General features: G+C 42.1%; 2 protein-coding genes across 3 annotated transcripts; one reads left to right on the forward strand and one right to left on the reverse strand.

Moving 5' to 3' along the window:
- Positions 1-895: 895 nt before the first annotated feature.
- Positions 896-2,671, reverse strand: ALG2 (ALG2 alpha-1,3/1,6-mannosyltransferase). The gene is made up of 2 exons (XM_072852872.1): positions 2,281-2,671; positions 896-1,818 (listed from the first exon to the last, which is right to left on the reverse strand). The coding sequence occupies exons 1-2, from the start codon at positions 2,599-2,601 to the stop codon at positions 916-918; spliced, it is 1,224 nt and encodes a 407-aa protein (XP_072708973.1). The 5' UTR covers positions 2,602-2,671; the 3' UTR covers positions 896-915.
- SEC61B (SEC61 translocon subunit beta) lies at positions 2,643-8,186 on the forward strand. 2 transcript variants are annotated; one of them, XM_072852873.1, is made up of 4 exons: positions 2,643-2,799; positions 3,160-3,257; positions 3,638-3,739; positions 7,853-8,186. In XM_072852873.1, the coding sequence occupies exons 1-4, from the start codon at positions 2,659-2,661 to the stop codon at positions 7,938-7,940; spliced, it is 429 nt and encodes a 142-aa protein (XP_072708974.1). In that variant the 5' UTR covers positions 2,643-2,658; the 3' UTR covers positions 7,941-8,186. The 2 variants fall into 2 exon arrangements, with proteins under 2 accessions (XP_072708974.1, XP_072708975.1); XM_072852874.1 differs by lacking the exon at positions 2,643-2,799 and adding an exon at positions 2,906-3,059.
- The last annotated feature ends 10,674 nt before the right edge of the window (positions 8,187-18,860 follow it).

Raw genomic sequence — 18,860 nt, forward strand, 5'->3', positions numbered from 1 at the left:
GCAGTCACTGCATTAGGAAAAAAGTATCCCCCAGCTAAACTATTCAGAAAAATTATACCGAAAAGTTACCACTAAAACAGGCAAAATAAAATCTGTCTTTATTGCCTGCTCCAGATTACCTGGTGTGCTGTCATTTAGAATGAAACATTAAATAAAGGGGATATAATTTAAGTCTCTACAAACCAGAACTCTCAAAGTAAAATTACATCCTTAAGCACTGCAGGTATTTGCATAGACATAGAATTTCAGCACTAACATTTTTGCCCAGAGTAGTCCGATGTCCTTGGTTTTATTCTAGTCTCAGCTTCCTTCTGCTTTCATGCCTGTGCGCTCGTTTATGAAACCCAGGGTGACTACATGTTGCAATTTAAGAAGAGAAGTACAGTAAAAGGTCAATCATTTTAAAACCATACCACTCATATCCCTAACAGTGTTGTTTTTTTTAAACATGCAGTTGGTGGACTGTGCAATTCTCTCCACACTTCAGCTAAGATAGCTCTTTTACTTAAAAATTACTGATGAACATTTTAAATACACAAAAATAAATCTGTGCTTGTCTTATCTGTACAAATCCACATTTTGTAAATTGAATCAGCCATACTGTACAGTATTAAAGTAAAATGTGCAATAATTTCCTAGTAAGTTACTGCCATTTAACTATGCATTCTTCCAAGGCACAGTACACAAAATAACTCCTACAATGGTGGATCAGCCTACCACATGAGAATTTTTACCTTCTAATGAGACAGTGGGACATGTTTTGCTCATTCTTTGTATCGAGCAACATAAGGCAGCACAAGGAGCATAACAACGAAATTCAGACGTCCCGGGTTCTTCATCATAGTCACAATGAATACTGGTCCCCTATCCAAATGAGAGATACAACGCTGTAAAATATAACATAGGAATATAATTTTATTGTGTTAATCTGCATATGTATTGGTACAGCTGTTCTGTGAATGCTTCTGAGGAAAATTTTTCCATAACTCTGGCTCTCCCAGCTGCTCCCATTGTATCCTTTAAGAGAGGATCTCTCACAATTTTTTCCATGGCCTCAGAGAATTGAGTTGGCAGAGGATCACACAAAAATCCTGTAACGTTATGCAAGATTGATTCTAAAGGACCACCTGAATTAACCGCTACAACTGGACATCTCATATACATTGCCTCCAGAGGAACAATGCCAAAATGTTCATTGCTTGGTGTATAAAGCACACATACAGCATTACTAAAAAGAGAGATTTTCTGTTCATCTGAGAACGATCTCAGAAAAGTGACATGGTCATTAACACTAAGCTTGGCTGCGAGTCTCCTCAGCTCTTCGTAGTGCTCCACATTTTCCAGAACCCGTTTATCATAACCACCTGCCATAACCAGGTGAACTTCATTCCACTCATGAGAATCAAGTCTTCCTCGAAGCTCGTGCAAAGCTTCAAGAGCCAGTGCTAGATTCTTCTTTCTCTCATACCTATTAATGGAAAGAAACAAGAACTTTTTCTTTTTGGGTATCAGGTCAGCTATGTCCGCAGGAACTACTGTTTCAAAGCTACTGATATTGAGCGATGGGTAGAGGACATCGGGGTTTATGTGAGATAAGGACTTAAACGTGTCCTTGAACACACTGGCGGTGAACCTGCTGTTCACAACAATACAGTCTGCCATGCCAGTTGTGTACTCTTCTAGCCAGTCAAGCGGTAATCTGTAGATGCGCTTCAGGAGAGATTCTCTCTTGGTCAGAAGCTGATCAGGAAAGTGACAGTAAAACAAAACCTTCTTACGGGTTCTGGCCAGTCTAAGTACAGGAATGCAAGCCGACACCTAGCGCAACCAGGAGAGACAGGACAAGAAGAGACATTCATTATTTGTGCTAGCGCCGCTGGTGTTTACGTGGGATTTCAAAGCCATACCCTTTGCAAGCCAAGTGCCTTCTCCCTCTCCCTCTCCCCTCCACAAGCGCATCAAGCTGCGCTCCCTCGCACAGGACCTCCTGCTGCGGCTCTGCATTTCCTCCCTCACCTCGCCCTGCGAGGCCACCGAGACCCCTTCCCCGCCCAGGCCCCGTCAAGCCGCGGGCCCTCCCCACGCACCTCCTCCTCCCAAGGCCCACCACCAGGGGAGAGCTGGGAGGGGAGCCCAAGCGGCAGCAGCTTCCTCTCCCTCCAGCCGCCCCGGAGCCCGCCAGCAGCCCCGCCTCCCCTCGGGCCCTCCCCCCACCGCAGCAGCGCGGCCGCACATGGCGGCGGCGACCCCCGCCCGCCCGGGCCCGGGCCCGCCCCGCACCTGGTCGCAGACGAAGGCGTCCGCCCGCTCCCCGCTGAGCAGCAGGACGTACAGCGCCACGAAAGCCATGCGCAGGGCGGCGCACAGCGCGTGCCCGCGGCCCCACAGGCTGCGCGGCAGCCACCCGCCGGCCTGCCGCACCGGCAGCCCCCGCGTCTCCGCGAAGCAACGCGCGGCGTCGTAGTGCGCCGTCCAGATCTGCACCCGGCAGCCCCGCGCCTGCATCGCCAGCGCCGCGTCCACCACCAGCCGCTCCGCCCCGCCCAGCCCCAGGTCCGGGTGCAGGAACAGCACGGACGGGGCCTCCCCGCCCGGCGCCATGGCCGCTGCGGGGGGAACGGGGACCCTCCCGCCGGCCACGTAGCGGGCAGCGCGCGCATGCGCAGCGCAACGACCACAGCAGGACACGTCAGCCTTCCTGCCGGGCCCTCCCTGTCGCCCCACCCGCCGGGCGGCCCGGGCGCTGCCCGGGGCCTCGTCCCGCTCGTTCCCTGCTCGGCCGCCCCGGCCCGGCCGCTGGTGAGGGGAGCGGGCGCGACCGAGGCGTGGCGCGGGGTCAGCTAGCTCAGAAAGCGGCCGCTGAGGGAGGGAGGGGGGGAGGGAGAAGCGCCGGCGCTGCTCAGGCATCATCCCGGGCAGCCGCCAGGCCCCGGGAGGCGCGGCGCGGGGGCGGGGCCTGCTGCGGGCAGGGACGTGGCCGGAGCGGCCGTGCGGGAGCGTGTGTGAGGCAGCGTGTGTGAGGCTGTGCCGACCCCCGAGCCAGCGCCGCCGTCGCCATGGTGAGGTTCTGCCCGGGGCAGGGGGTGGCTGAGGCGCTCCCTCTCCCCTGGCCGTGTCCGCCGCCTCTCACCCCCTCCCGGTTCTCTCCTCTCTCCGCAGCCTGGGCCCAGCCCCAGCGCCACGAATGTCGGCTCCGCCGGCCGCTCCCCCAGCAAGGCCGTGGCTCCCCGCGCGGCGGGCTCCACCGTCCGGCAGAGGTAGGTGCCCGCGGCGTCTTCGTAGTGGGGGCAAACTTTTCCCCCCCGTTCTTTGTGCTCTGTGGCCGGGCAGCCCCAGCGGGGGGCAGAGGGATGATGGAAGCGGGCAGAGCTGTGTGCTTCCGTGGGGTGTGCGGGCAGGGCTCCTGCGGATCTAACTTACTGGTCCGCGGTGCACCTGGCTGTAGCCCCCGGCGGTGCTATGCCAGCCATCGTGCCTTCTGCTTGCGTGGCTGCATAGGCTGATGCCTTCTGCTTGCCTGGCGATACAGGCTGATGTAAGGGTCTTGTTTCTGCAGTCTCTTGGGGTGCGTAGTGGCACTGCTAACTAAGCTGGCAGACTGCTAATGTATTTTGTTTCATTTTGTTATCCCCTAAAGGAAGAATGCCAGCTGTGGGACAAGAAGTGCAGGCCGTGCCACTTCCACAGGTACTGGTGGGATGTGGCGATTCTACACTGAGGACTCTCCAGGGCTCAAAGTGTAAGTTGGACATACGGGTCATGGCAGGCATGGGGGCTATGTATTTCACTTGCTTACGTAGTCTTTCAGTCTTTGAATTGAGAGATCAGTGTTCTGGTCTGCATGGGAAAACATGCTGAATTGATGGCTGCTTAGATAGATTTGGGATGAAATATTTTATTTAATCTGTAAACCTGGAGAGGTAGTTTTTAAAGCTATAGTGGCTTGAAAAAGGTAGGTACAAGTTATATTTTGTAGTTGCCTAGACTTATCTTAAGTGGTCTTTGAAGACTGCAAGCAGTCCCTTTGAAGCTGGGAAAGATTACTTGTTACAGTGAATTTAGGCATCTACGTGCATGTTTTGGTTATTTTTAATTAAACTTTTGTTTTTTCTTTATTAGTAGGTATGTTGTGATCCTGTGCGCCTCCCTCCCCGCCCCGCCCCGAAAACATAATATTACTGATATGCCACATGCTTGCAGAATCTCAGGTGTTTTTATTACAAAGCTGAAGATAAATTATTTTAGCTAAGCTTGCAAAGCGAATAGCATTCCGATACCTTGTATATCTGTGTTTTTACAAGGTGAATATTGCAAGATTATGGCCAAATATCTGGTGGTAGTGTCCCTTAAGCTGTAGAGAGAGCCTAAGTTTTTACTTTTTGGCCAGTTTGGGTCATTCAGATCAGTTCCCCAAACAAGCTTTGCAGCCTAATATTTGGGTAACAAAGGCGGGAGGTGTGTTTCAGCTGATGGGTGGGTGCTGTCATACTCTTGATTGGGAGTTTGTCCTTCTTGTAGAGTTATACTTCATGGCCTCTTATTCTTACTGGGTTGAAGAGACTCAAGACACTCAGGGATGTCCCTATTGCTGCTTTTTTTCTAGAATTCTAGAAATGTTCTAGTATTTTATTTATCTAGTTTTCTAATATTTTATTTTGGAGCCTTTTAAGAGGGCTGCTGCTGGCTGCACAAATAGAACATTTGGGGAATGGCTGGTGATAGTCTAGTTAGTGATTGTTCCATGAGTAATCCTTCCTCTGAAGTTGTCTTACGTGTTTTCATTTTCATATGCGCTTGACACTTAAAAAACAAAAACTATACAGCAAACCATTAAAGTAGTGGTGTTCTGCTACTGCAGGTCTTGCTTTCTCCATTCTGAATCCAGGTAGGAGACAAGGCAAAGAAAAGGAAAAGACAATGAGCAGCAATAGTGTTCTAGAGCAAATCCATGCAGATAGGCAAGGCAACTAATTTCTGTGTTGTTTGGTCTATTGAAGCTCACTTTAAAAAAATGAATAACACCAAACTGAGAAAAGCAGAAGTGTTCTACCATTGGGTAGATTTTTTTTTTTCACAGTAGACTTGTGATACAAGCTGTCAAAGCAGCTTTACCATTTTCAGTAAGTTTCTTTGTGAATCCTTTGGTTTCACTTTTGATGTTGAATGGCCACTCAGTTGTTCTAATCTCCAATACACACGGTCAGTAGATAGAGGTTTTTTTGTTGTTTGGTTCCCCCCCCTGCTTCTATTTATGTTGCAGCACAGTGGTTCCCAATTTTAAGGTTTTGGAACACTGGGAGTGGGTTTTTTGCAAGCTACCATGGGTAACTGTATGGTCAGGCTTTTAATGGAAGAAACAAATCTGTAAAAGTGAGCTGGTTTTACAAATCACCTGCACACTAGATGTAACGTTTTCTGAACCATGGCTTGGGAGCGACTTTCTTGCTTACAGCTTTCCATGTATTTTTCTACATATGTTTTTTCCGTAGCAACCAATTGTTACAATCTGTCCTATTCAGTAGGCTTAAAAATGAAAATGGGTTGTAGAGGGGTTGTGGTTGCCTCAGTAAAGTGCTTCAGCCAAAGTTGTTTTTAAAAATGGTTGTGATCACTACTGCATAAAGCAGTGTGAAAGCTTAGCCTGGTGGTAGGGGGTTTTTGTGCTTTTTCATGTTGTTTAAAATATGACCTCTTAAAATTACTATGAAAAAATACATAAAAACACCTGAGAACAGGTTATTTCATGCTAGCTATGATCAGGAGAATTCTGCTCTAGATCAAAAGTTTTATATTTTATATTGTGTATAATTATACCTCTGATGCCTCAGGTATTTAGTATCTGTACTCAACATCAGAAATAATAAATACATTGAATAAGCAAGTTTGGTTCGCCTCAGTAAAGTACATTTATCTGTAGCACAGGGTGCTACAAAATATAGATGTCTTTAAAAACAATATTAGCAAAAGGGAGCTGTGGGGGATCTGGTTGAGAGTGGGATATGATATTTTTCTCTTTAAAACTCAGATTGAGCATCGCATACTTTGACAAGAAGACTAAACCCGAACTTGTTGCTTTTTCTGTGGCACTTGGTACCTGTGGTTTCTGTATCTTGTCTTGAGCTTTCTTGCTTAAAGAGCTATAGGCAGTGTTTCCTGTGGAGCCATGAAAGAGAATCAAATTGGGCTTGTGGTATAATATGCAGCCTTATGAAAGACATTCTGAGAATGCACAGCACCAAATCTTCAGAGGTGCCTGAATCATTTATTTATTTATTTGTTTAAACTGTGTGGTGGGCTGAGAAGATTCAGGTATATGGAGGAGAATTGCAGGGTTTCAGCAGGTTGTCTTTGGGACTGGGGGAAATGAGATATACGTGTCAGTATTGGAAAGCTGATTATTCTGTAGGGTGATCAATGTCATCTGCATGTTTAAAAAAAAAAACACCAAACACACAAAAAATCCCCCCTGTTTATTTCCACGTTGCTGTGTTCTGGTTAGTGGTGCTCCTCTATTCCTGTGTGCCTTCAGCAAAGAGTAGCTTATGTATTACTGCTACTAAAGGCTCAAATGAATTAAATAGTAATTCAGATGCGGTGTAAGGACTTTGTGCACCTGATATCATCATGATTTATGTTGTGTAGGACATAAACTTCAAATATGTATAAAACACTGGGGATTGAGAAGTACATTCTGTTGCTTAGTGAAGGATATCCCTTGAGAGGGGTTGCTTATGTAGTCACTGTGTGTGTGGACTTCTTTTATTTTGCTCATTTTGTCATTGGTTTATTTGCTAATGTCTTTGTTCAGGGTTCTCCATACCCAAATAAGTCTAGGTATGATAGATAATAATTGAGTTTTAAAACTCAATGTAAGATTATAGTTACGAACACTTGAAGTATATGGACCATCATCTCATAGAAAAATATGTTAGCAAATTGTTTCAGTCCATTTTCAGTTTCTTTTTTACTTTATATTCAAGTAACATTTACCTGCTTATAAACAGTATCTGGAGGGTAATCCAGGCTGGATAACAGAATTCATGGTGTTTCTCCCAATAGCAGGTTGAAAATCAGAAATGAGATTGTATGAAGTGAGTGGTATGAAGCAGTGTTGAGTACGTGTAATTGTGTAATAGTGCACATAATTGTTGTGTCTCAGAACAGCGTGAAACAGCTGATTTAGTCTCTCAACGTGCACCCTAAGATTAAATTAAAGACTGTTTTTTAAAAACATCACTATACAATTTCTAAACAATGTATAAAAGTGGGAAGGAAAAAAGTTAAGAAATTTGTTAGTTTATACATTTTAGGTAATGATTTAATGATGGAGTTAACTTTGACATTCTGTGTATCTTTTTCAAGAAAATAAAAGTCCCCGTCTCACACCTGCTGCTGCCATTGTTTTCAAATGAAATAAAACCTCTGAAAAAACAGCTAATGCGAATTTTATGCCAAAATTTTACTAGCCGCTAGAGGACTCTGTTGGTTTTTGTATCTGACTACATCTCTGCTCAGGTGGCTATCTTAGTAGTAAATACAGATGATAATTTTCTGGAAATTGTTTTCACAATGATGAGTAATAATGAACCATTAATTACTTTTTAAATAAGTGGGGGTTTTGGTTATTATATTGTGCTTTATAGTTGCGTAACATGAGGCAGCAGCAGTTTTTGATAGAGATGGCTATCTCATTTCTGTGTACTTTAAGGTATTTCTGTGGGAATGAAATAAGAGTTTTCTCGTACAATTGCTTATGAACTGATGAGTTCACTTAGCTGATAATGACTGGCCTTTGGACAAAGGAGACCTTTTTTTTTTATGTTAATGCATATTTTTTTTTCTTTATTTTTAGTGGGCCTGTTCCAGTTTTGGTCATGAGTCTTCTTTTTATTGCTTCTGTGTTTATGCTGCACATCTGGGGTAAATACACTCGTTCGTAGACTCAGCTGCCAAATTAAAGCATACATCTGGGACCAAAAATGTGGTGGATCCTGGTTGTTCTTGGAGAGAGACTGAGGAAGCTTCCTATCACCTGTTGAAGTCCTGTCAACTTTGGCTCTAATACTGAATGAATTTCTCAGTTCACTATTTGTGCAGGTTTAAAGTCTGTCATGGGTCATTTTATATTTGTATATGTATGCTTAGAATACAGGTATTGCAATAAAAGTTGTATATGGAAATAGAAACAGTCTTAACTGTATTTTTTCCTCCAACATACCACAACTAAAACATTATACTTGTGGTTTTCATATATAACCATATTTCTGAGTAAATGCCATTTGACAGTTCAAACCAGATTCTTCTATACCGTACATTGCTATATGATTTTATGCCAGAAGGTCTTTTTTTGTGAATGGGAGAGGCAAAATCAGGTGCACAAACATGCAAAGGTAACAAACGTGTTTGTTGAAATAAAAATGAGGTACACTAGCTAAGCTGGTCATGTTCTTCTGTTAACTCCAGAAAAATAGCTGGATTGATTTAATTTATTTCCTAAATGCAAGTTAAACTTTACTCAGTGCTCATTATACATAAAAGTATATAAGTATGCTTGTTTTTCAAACTGCACTTGAGGAACAACATGAACTGGTACCTAACTGATTTTAAAAAGAATAATTGCATGGCTGTCAAAGACGTATTTCTCCTGCAGGTCCAGACTCTCTCAAGGAGGCTTAGGGAGGAAAATGGAATGGGAGGACTAGAAAAGCAATGGCTGCATTTTAAATAACAGGACATGCAAACAGGCTGAAATACAGCTAAATGGCTCTTCACATAACCACTCCAGTTTCTTTCTGGGTGTTGTTCTTTATTTTCCTTTTGAACAGTCAGACAGCTCTTCCTTCTCTTTCTAAAGGTACATACATATTGGTGCATTAGCATTTCAGTTGTTTCTCACTCTGATGTGGTCTTGAGATTCCAATAACCAAATCAGGCCTTTCCATACAGTTGGATAGAATTATTTTAGCCTGTTGTTCATGTTACGATTCCTGTTTGATTATCAGCTTGTAATGGGAAAACAATATTCTTGGTTATGCAGCCTTGGTACAAGTGTTGACTGCTGACATGCTGTAGAAGCAGCGTCTCTTGCACACTACCTTCCTTTAAAGCAATTCTTAAAGTAGCATTACTTCTGAAAAGAAGAAACAGTTCAGAACAAAAACAAGAATAAGGAACGTGGCCTCAGGGCTATAAGGATAACTGCTTTGAGCTGTGCTTATGCCATAATACCTAGTGTAAATGTAGAGAGAAAGATAGAAGACTTGGAGCAGAAACTGAAAATTGTCTTACAAAATGTAATGGTAGGAGGGTTATGTTTTCAGAGGATTGAAAGTTGAGGAACAGGGAATTGTGGTGACTCAAAGCAGTAGGGTAGCAGAATACGCTAAAGCGGTGGAAACTGAGCCAAATAAATCATGTATCAAAGGGAAAAGGATCCACAAATCACTTACTACTATGCATATGGAAGGGAGATAAAAACACAAGGGAAAATAAAACAAATAGGGGGATTAGCTCACCACTTCAAAAGGCGGAGATAAGGATCTCTTATTTAAATGCTTTGCCAAGCAAGAAAATAAAATCTGTACAGTCAGTGATTTGATTTTAAGGCAAGAAAGAAAATGCTAAGAAAAGACCAAATGAAAGTCAGTTGTTCTGCTGACCATGTGGACAGACTCTGCTGAGACTTTGTGGTACTCAAAGGGAAAGGAATAATGTACTCTAAAATAGTGTAAGGGAAAGGAATAATGGATAACAGTAATATCTAAGTAGGTAACCTTTTCTTTACTCTTGATACAGTTTTCTAACACAGCAGGAAACAATTTTCTTCAAAACACTTCCGGTTCCTAAAAGCTGTTTTGCCACATCAAGTAATGCCATTTAAAGCCTTCCATGTTTTTGCTTGTCTGGTGTCTTGCTGCTTCTAAAGACCAAAGTCACCTACGAACTCAGAAAAAGAAAAGGGGTGGGAGGAAGGCTTATGGCTGTACAGCCTACATTTAATTCAACTGAGTATAAAAACGTTGACTATTTTGACAATGCTGCCCTTGATTAAATATTTTGTTTTCTAGAATGGCCTGTATCATAGATTTTTGCATAGGCTGTCAAAGTGTCTCATGTCTAGTTTTTCACAAATTACTCCCCCCCCACCCCCCCACCCCCGGCTTTATATTTTGGAAGTGTGAGCTTTCCTATGGTTTAAAAAACCTTGCTTTTTTCATTCATGAAAGAAATGATGCTTCAGTTGGATGCAGCTGGCTGAAACATCCGTAACTTGCCTTGATGTTCCTTGTACATGATAAAAAGACAGATTTCTGTATCGTATGTTTTCAATTTGTGATCATTTTAATGATTAGCATAAAAGTGTTAGATATTTGTGCTCATATTTTTAGCATTTCGTGTACATGAGCTGTAGTGGATTCTTGCAATCGATGTTTATCAAAACTTCAGCTCCACAGAAGTACAGATAAAGAAGTGCAGGTTGCAAAGACTTACCAGAAGTTTGGCTAATAATGAATGTGACATTCTGTTTGGCCCGAGTGAATAAATTATGGCCATGCTGATAAACAGTAGCTAATCTGTAATACAGAAAACTAGTCTTTCAGGAATAGGTGGAAAAGAAGGAAGTATGGTCATCTGCAAAGCTTCATATCAGAAAACTAGGAATTAGTAAGACTTCGGATTTTTATGCTTACTTGTATGTGATTGAAATACAAGCTTGGCTGAGCTGAATGTTAGAAATTGTAAATATCTTTATAGTTTACTTAAGTGCTACAGAAGGCTCTAAGTCCACAAAGATCTTTACTTTGTTTCCTTAACAATAAAGGTTCAGGAAATCTGGAAGAACTTGTATTTCCCTAGAAGATACGATGAAGTACTAGAATCTTTTATTCTTGACTTAAAAAAAGTATTTGCAACCTCAGCCTCCATTATTCCTCAAGTGAAGAAGGTTTTTTATAAGGAAATGGTCCTTTTGTACATGAGTACGTCTGTGTCACTGAAGCTTTCCCTCCCTCCCCCAGCAATAGATCTGAGTGTGTGAGACAACTTCAGACCGATTTAAGAGAGGATTAGAAGCTGAAAGACACTGTTCTTGGGGGTTGGATGGAATAGGTAACTGGTGGAAGAGGGAGACTAGAAGTTCCCTCTGAGTAAAAGACTCTCACTTTCAGCTTGTTACCTAGGGAGAATAGGGGGAGAGCTAGACTTCTTAAATGCCTTTATGATAGGAAAAGCTTTAATCTTTGCTCTTGCACCTTGTTGCATATCGAAGTCAATCACCCACAAGCTATGGATCTGTAGGTATGTGGGCTTCATTAGTTCTGATGTTTCAGAACTCCTTTTTACTTTTGCTGTCTGTGTGGAAGCCAGCTCTACTACACAAAAAGAATCTTTTGGTTTTTTCCCCTCTAGGCTTCACTATTTACTGGTATCCAGTCGGTTACATCCAGGCCAACCTTTCTTGTGGTGTGCACGTAGCATGCGAACTCCTCACATCTTTTGCTATCATGTCACAATAAATACTGTACCTCTGATAATCACTCACAATGTTTCTCATTCTTGAAGAGACCGAGGCGAAGGGCAGTTGTTCAAGTGCATGATTCATGACTGTCCCATACATACACAGCTCTTCTGCAGCAGAAGGATTTTTTTTTCTTTTATCATGTCAGACTCTGAATTTACCCTCCAAGAAGAAACTGTCAGCTCTTTCCAATCTCTCATCTATCTCCAGCTGTTTCTTAAGCTGAGTTGATCAGACATAATATAAACAAGTGTAAGCTCTCTTCAGTACTGTTCACAGTAAGTTATAATGCCTTTACTACAGGCATATATATATATGTCTGTAAAGATACATGCATTACATGCATGCACATGTGTGTGGTTGCTTTATCAGTTTAGAAATGCAAAAGGATATGTCTCTGAACATGTAAGATGGTATGCCCTTATTAGACTGTGCCGTGACAGCAGTGCAAAGGAGCAAACAGAACAGCTTGTGTTCTCTTCCTCAGCTGTGTTAGCTAGAGATGAGTGGATGCTATACTGAGATCAAGTGGTGAGGGCTAAATGATTTTATAAATATATTAATGGATTCTGTGAGGGGTTTGGTAGAAAAATTTATCTTTTGTTTTGTTGTGGTTTTTTTTTTTGTCTGGAAAAGGAGATGCCTCATGTTTCTTCAAAGGCTAACTTGTTATATATTTCCAGCTTTGATAATAAGGCTGCATTGACATCCTCATATTAGCTGTTTATATAAATGTGTTTGGTAGAAGGCTATGTTTTGTAGACTTGGCATTGTTAGTAATATATTAAGAGTATTAATGATTCTTAACTTGGGATGTGAGCTATGAGAGGGGACTGTCTGCCTTTTGGCTTTTTTTTTATTGAGGGGAAAATTGTATGGCATTTGTGATTTCTACTTTGATTTCAGAAGTTGGTGAAAAGAAAAGCAGGCAAAGCAAGAGCAAGTGTGAAGTTACTGAGTACACCTTATCCCTGACACATATTATGACCTTCTCTTCTTCCTTCTATATTCTAGTTGTTTCTTTTTTTCTGGAGACTGCTGATTATACTGAATTGTGCCATGTAGCAGGATAATGCTCTGATGCAGACATGGCGGGTAGTAACAATAGTGAACAGAACAGACCCATTTTGCTTACGACAAAATCCAAGTTCAGATGTGGATCACCACAGATTTGACAACTTTATCTCACATTCGGCTGCAGGTTGCAAATAATTGTCCTTGTTCCTTATTTTGAAGGCTTTTTCACACAGCTGCCTTCCAGAATAGTGTGCAATTTTTTGACCAACCAGAAATGGAGGAATTCTTTGAAGTTACACTATCATTTCATAAAACAGAACTAAGCAAAACTTTTAATGCACTGCCTCCTCCAAAGAGCTGTTTGTCTTAATATTAACAAAGTGAAATTATAGCTAGTTTAGTGTGATTTTTTTTTTTTTAGTTCAAGCATTTATCACTGAGTAAATATACTGACCTGTTTTCCTCCTCTGATACTACAGAGAGATATCAAATATATTTACAAATGCCGCAGAGGTAAGACATTATCTCAGTGAAATGCTTCCAAAATAAAATCAACTAAATTTACAGTCAGTATGCTCCAGTTTCAGAGGGGCCACATCCCCAACATCTATTAATTATCAGACACCATTCTGTGAGACCTTCTTCCAAGTTTATTAGCTACTGTTCCAATTGTTTTTCTGGTAAGGTAATACGAAAAGAACCTAAAGCAATGTTGCCTTACATTCCCAAGGTTGTCTGGTAAGTAATGTTACTCCTTTCTTACATAAAAGTACCATGCAGTTAGAGTACGGTATATGTTGTAATCAGTGGAGGAGATGTGTTCCTCACTTCACGAAGACATGTGTGAGGGAAAAAACATAACATCATGATACAAACTGCTGCGGAGTTTGCAAAGGACCAAACTATTGTAATTGAGTGTGAATCTGAACCTGATGCAGTTGGGCGGCTTGGCAGACCTAGCTTTCTAATTTTGTGCCATTGTTGTTTCCATGCTCCTTGCTGAAAAGCTTTTTTTAATTGCCTTTTATGGCATTTGGGCATGATTTAAAAAACAAACAGAAATTTTACAGAAGGATGAAAACTCATGCATGGAGGAACTCGCAGTGGTGGATAGTAGAATTAGAACCTTTCTCTCCTCTGTTCCAGGTGGAATTAAATAATATTAATCTCCCTGCTGTCTGGGAGTAAATTTGCTAATGCAAAATTACCTAATGATAGAATTGCCTTCACTGAATGAGTTTGTGGAGTGAGATTATCTCCCTGTTTCTGAACAGAGAAAGAACCTCACAACACCTGTGGGAAGAAGAAAAATGTTTTTGCTAGTTCTGCTTCCAAGATTATTTTCCACCTCCAAGCTGAAATTATTTTTGACCACTATCTGCCACATGGCAAACTCAAGAGCAGGAGAGCATCAGATAGGGCCTCTTGTCTTGGACCACTGCATGAAGATTGACTGCTTTGAGGGGAAAATTTTTCAGTAAAATGACTTCTTGCATCAAACCTTGTATCTCAGTTGTTTAGGCTGTTGTGGCTATGGCAGTGTAGCTTCTCTGAAAAAGCATCTATGTTCTGCAGAAAGCACAGAGGTCTTTTATTTGTCCTGGTGTCCAAGCAAGGTAGTTCACCTGCAGCTGTTCCTTCCTGATATTTAAGGAATGACACTACTTCATCCAGTGATAGCCCTTTCTCTCCACTTTTTCCTGGCTTTTCTTGAGGATGGGTAACTTGATGAACTCCTTTTCTCTGCGTGAACAACACAGAAATCTCGCCTAAGGTGAGATTTAACTTTAGATTCGTTAACTTTAGATTTCCACAATGTAGCTGCTAATAGTTGTGCTCCTTTTGTAGTCATTGGTGACAAACCTGCATTTCTAGGGTTTAGTTCTGCTAACCTGTTTTAGTGTCAGGTGAAAAGGTGCTGTGTAGGTGCCTGTTGCTCCAGGCAGTTGAAGAACTGTGGAAAGCAGCTCAGAGTAGTTGGAGCATTTGTCAACATTGTAGGTGCCAGATTGAGATGAAATCCAGCCCTGCATCCCAGCTGCTGCTGCTGGAGCTACTGATCTTTAACTTCATTTTGGTGATGAAATAATCTGAGAGTGTACAGTGGTGATGAAACCCAAAAACCTCATGAAGTCATACTTGGCAGGTCACAGTCGTCAACAAAGACTTTCCAAAGAGCAAAAATTTTAGCAGCACCATGGTCCCTGAAGAAAAAATAATTGGCAATTCAAGAAAGCACTTAAAAAAGACGTTAAGTCAGTAAATGCTGCTAGAGCATGTTTTTTCCACGTGGGTATCACTGAACCATTTCATTTTAACTTGCTTCATGTTGGTTGTGCCAACACAGAGTTAGAGTCTATGTGCTAGTGTCTTGCCATCGCCAGGCAGCGTTTTGTGCTACATACATACAGCAACTGAGTCACCCCTATGCAATAGGGGAAAAAATCAAATTGAATGGATATAAATTTTGGCTAGTTTTAGTCTTGTATCAAAATAATTGTGTAACCAATGAGGAATAAAAAGAAAACCTCTTGGAGAAATGTTAGCAAACTTGGTGTGTGTGTGTGATAGGCTTGACTGTCTCATAGTGAAGCTAATGGGAAAGCTGCTAAGCATCTGTGTGAGGAGGATGAGGCAGTTGTGGGTTTGTGTCAAAAAGGAAATTTAATGCTTTTTCTGTTCACTTTCTAAGCTTGCTTTTTACTGTAAACCTGAAATGAATACCCAGGAGCTAGACTGATGATTAAATTCAATTTGATTAGAAAAATAGACCCTCCTTGTACTTAAGGTAAGGAATGAGCTGTAAAACAATGTGCTTCCTCCAAAAGATTGCCTTTTTAATTTTTTTTTCTTTTTTTTAATATTTGGAGCATTACAGAGACCAGGAACACAAATATATTTGGTTGAAGTTGCAGGCACTGGGCAGATTGTGACAGAGTTTATGGTATGGGTGGTCTTAATGCTATAATGCTGTTGAAGCCGGGTCCCTGACAAAATTGTTATTTCTACACTTTTGAAATATGCCACGAGTGACTGATAGAAAGGTTCACTTCAGAAGTTAGATGATACTCATATCTGATGACATCAGAAAGTTTTTAGAAATGTGAGTGTGTTGGGAGCTTAAGACACAACCTTGACATTCAGAAATATTGGAGTATTTTTCAACCTCTCACAGCCTTTCTTAGCATGTCATGTGATGTTTTCAATCCTTTTCTTCACAGAGCAGTAAAACAAGTGCCATACCATAATGTTTGGGAATAGATCTGTAGCTTGCCTGTGGGGTGGACTTCTGCCCAAATACCAGAGGTAGACGAGTAGAGCGCAGGTCGCTGTGGGTGGCCATGTATAGAAAGGGTGGGCAGTGCAGCTTTGGGTAGGTGTGCTGGCAACCTGTGGGATGGAAGGAGGAGGAAGTCAAATGACAGAAGCGGAAATCACTGCTCCACCTTCTCCATACCCCATTGATAGCAGAGATGTTGTTTGTATGTTTCTGTTGTCAGCAGACTTCAGCAAATGTATCCAGCACACCCAGAGGACAAATCCAAGTAGTTCCGTTCTAGAAGATCAGTACTGGTTTCTTCTGACCAAATGTACTAGCATTTTGACTTTATTTAGTTGGGTTAAAATATATGTATGTGTGTTTTTCTGTATTGCATTAGACTATTTGAGGAACTAGTCAATTCTGTAACTAGGAAATTCCTCTCACCTCCAGATACCAGCAGGAGGAGGAAATTGTGAACGCTGCCGATTTGCTCCTGCACAGCAGGTCAAAACCTGCCCTGTTAAGTCAGCTTAAGTACTGTCTTCAGTGACACTGGTGTTTCAGCACTATGCCCTCTTCTTTAGCTTGGTCCCTTGCAGCCCTTCTTTTGCAGCTCTTCCCTCAGGTTGGGGGAGAACTGGGTTCCAGCATAGTTTTATGCTTTGGAGCAATGGATCTTGAGACTGAAAGGGAGCAACAGCCATAAGCTGCGGTGCATCACACCAGATCTGCAGTGCAGTATGGCTCCCTCCTTGACCTCTAGGGTCTGCCAGCAAGGCAACAGAATAAGCTCTGCAGAGCTCAAGAACAGTTTTGGTGAAACCAGGCAGCCTTCAGAAGTGACTTGGCAGGAAAAAGATGGTGGTAGATGTCCCTTTCTGCTTTGTGAGGCTATAAATAAAGACTGAAAGTTGCTTTTTTTTTAACCTTCCCCCACCCCGACCCCCACCCGACCCCCCCCCCCTTTCAACCTCTGGAATCTGCTTTTCTTCTGCATTAGAAATTAAGGCCTCTTTAGGCAGGCCTTTTCACTGGAGAAGTAGAGAAATTATGAAAACACGAAGTGTTAAGGGAAAATGGAGCAGTTCTGTCCAAAAGGATGACTAGAAGATGTTTTCTTCCTTAAAAAAAGCTATTTAAATCAACAACTAATTAACATCTTGATGAAGGATGTTTTCATGTTCAATAGCCTCAGTTTTTCATGTCTCTACTACATTCTCAATAAATTGCCATGAAAAGGTAGAAGGCAGTTTGCCACAACTTACAGTATATAGTAGATTGAAATAAAATAAGCCATATCTTCCCCCAGAGCATGTTCACATACAAAAAATAAGTGTCTTCCTCCTAAATAACAAAGTTAGCATTTATGAGAATCTGATGCTATTATAAATTATTGATCTTTTCAAAAAGTAATCTATGAATAAAAATCATTAAATTTAATGTTAAAATATATTTTTAAATCAATATGCTTAACTTTCTATAATCTCAAACAATTATTTTTTTAAAATTCTTAATTTAAAAAAGATTTGTTTTGGTCAAAATTAAAATGAAAAGTAATTGCCAAATGTCAAGATTTTCCATGAACTGGAAATTCAAATTGGACCCAGCACTTAACACTAGGTAGCTATGACAATGTGAAATAATATTGGAAATACAGGTATAGGTCATAGCGAAATGTACTTTGGAAGGGACTCCTGGACGTCTTTGGTCCAGCCCCCTGCTCGCAGCAGGGCAAGCATCAAAGCTCGATCAGGTTGCTGAGGGCCTTGTCCAATTGCATTTTGAAAATCTCCAAGGAGGGAGATTTCGGAGTTTCTCTGGGTAGCTGTCCCTGTGCTTAGCCACTCTCTGGTGAAGATTTTTTTCTTATATCCAATCAGAAGTTCCCTCGTTTGACCTTGCAGTGATTGCCGGTCATCCTTTTGCTGTGCATTGCTGAGAGGACTCTGGCTCCATCTACTCTCTAACCTTAGATAGGTGGGGACAGCAGCTAGCGTTTCCCTCTGAGCCCTCTTGAGCTAAACAAACCTGGTTGCCTCTGTCCCTGTATGTCATGTGCTCCACTCCCAACCATCTAAGTGGTCCTCTCCTAGATTCTGCCATTTGTCATTGTTTCTTTTGTACTGGGGACACAAAACTAGACACAGTATTCCAAAGGAGTGTCAAATAAAAGAGTATCTTTAGGATTACTTCCCTTGACATGCTCTTTGTGCATCTTGCTATATGGTTAGCCTTCATCGCTGCAAGGGCATGCTACTGGTTCATGTTCCACTTGTCGACTGGGACACGCAGGTCCTTTTCTGCAGAGTTGCCCTCTGGTGAGTCAGGCTGTGTTTTGTTGCACGGTGTTGCTCCATCCAAGATGCAGGACTTAACATTTGTCCTTCCTGAACGTCAAGAGGTTTTTCTTGGCTCATTTTTCCATACAGCTAAGGTCCCTCAGATTGCACTGCTGTTCTCCAGCCTAGCTACCACTTTCTGAAATTTGGTGTTCTCACAAACTTGCTGAAGATGCAGATATGTATCTGAGAGCAGTTGCCTTCCTGCCAGGAGCATGAGAATGAGTCTGCATCACTGCAGGTTGACTGTAAGCTCCTGTCCCTATTTTTGACCATCCTCACAAAACCCTGATATGTCTGGGCTTGTGTGCAAGGCTGGCATTGAGATACTGGATTTCACATAAGAGCAGGCTTTAGCCCCATGCTCTACTTTGCATGGAGGATGCGAGTGAAAACTCAGACGTGCTTGAGAGTGCCTTCCCAAAATTCACTAGGCACTGTTCCCAGGCCTTCTGCTTGTTCATTTCTCACTCACCACCTGTGCGTTCAGATCTATCTGCTGGCTCATAAACTGATTTATATAAAGTTCTTACTTCTCAATAGCCTACACCACTTCTGTTATGTGTAGCTCTCACACAGACCATCCTAGAAGATGCCTACAACATGCACTAGGTGGCCAGAGCAACACATAAAAGTTAATTTCTGGTATGATTTCAGTAAAAAAGTGTGCTTTTCTGAATTTCCTCTCAGCATTCCCAGTGATCCCAGTAGAAGGAAGAAAACT

This window comes from Ciconia boyciana, chromosome 2, assembly GCF_034638445.1.
Source record: "Ciconia boyciana chromosome 2, ASM3463844v1, whole genome shotgun sequence".
Taxonomy (NCBI): domain Eukaryota; kingdom Metazoa; phylum Chordata; class Aves; order Ciconiiformes; family Ciconiidae; genus Ciconia; species Ciconia boyciana.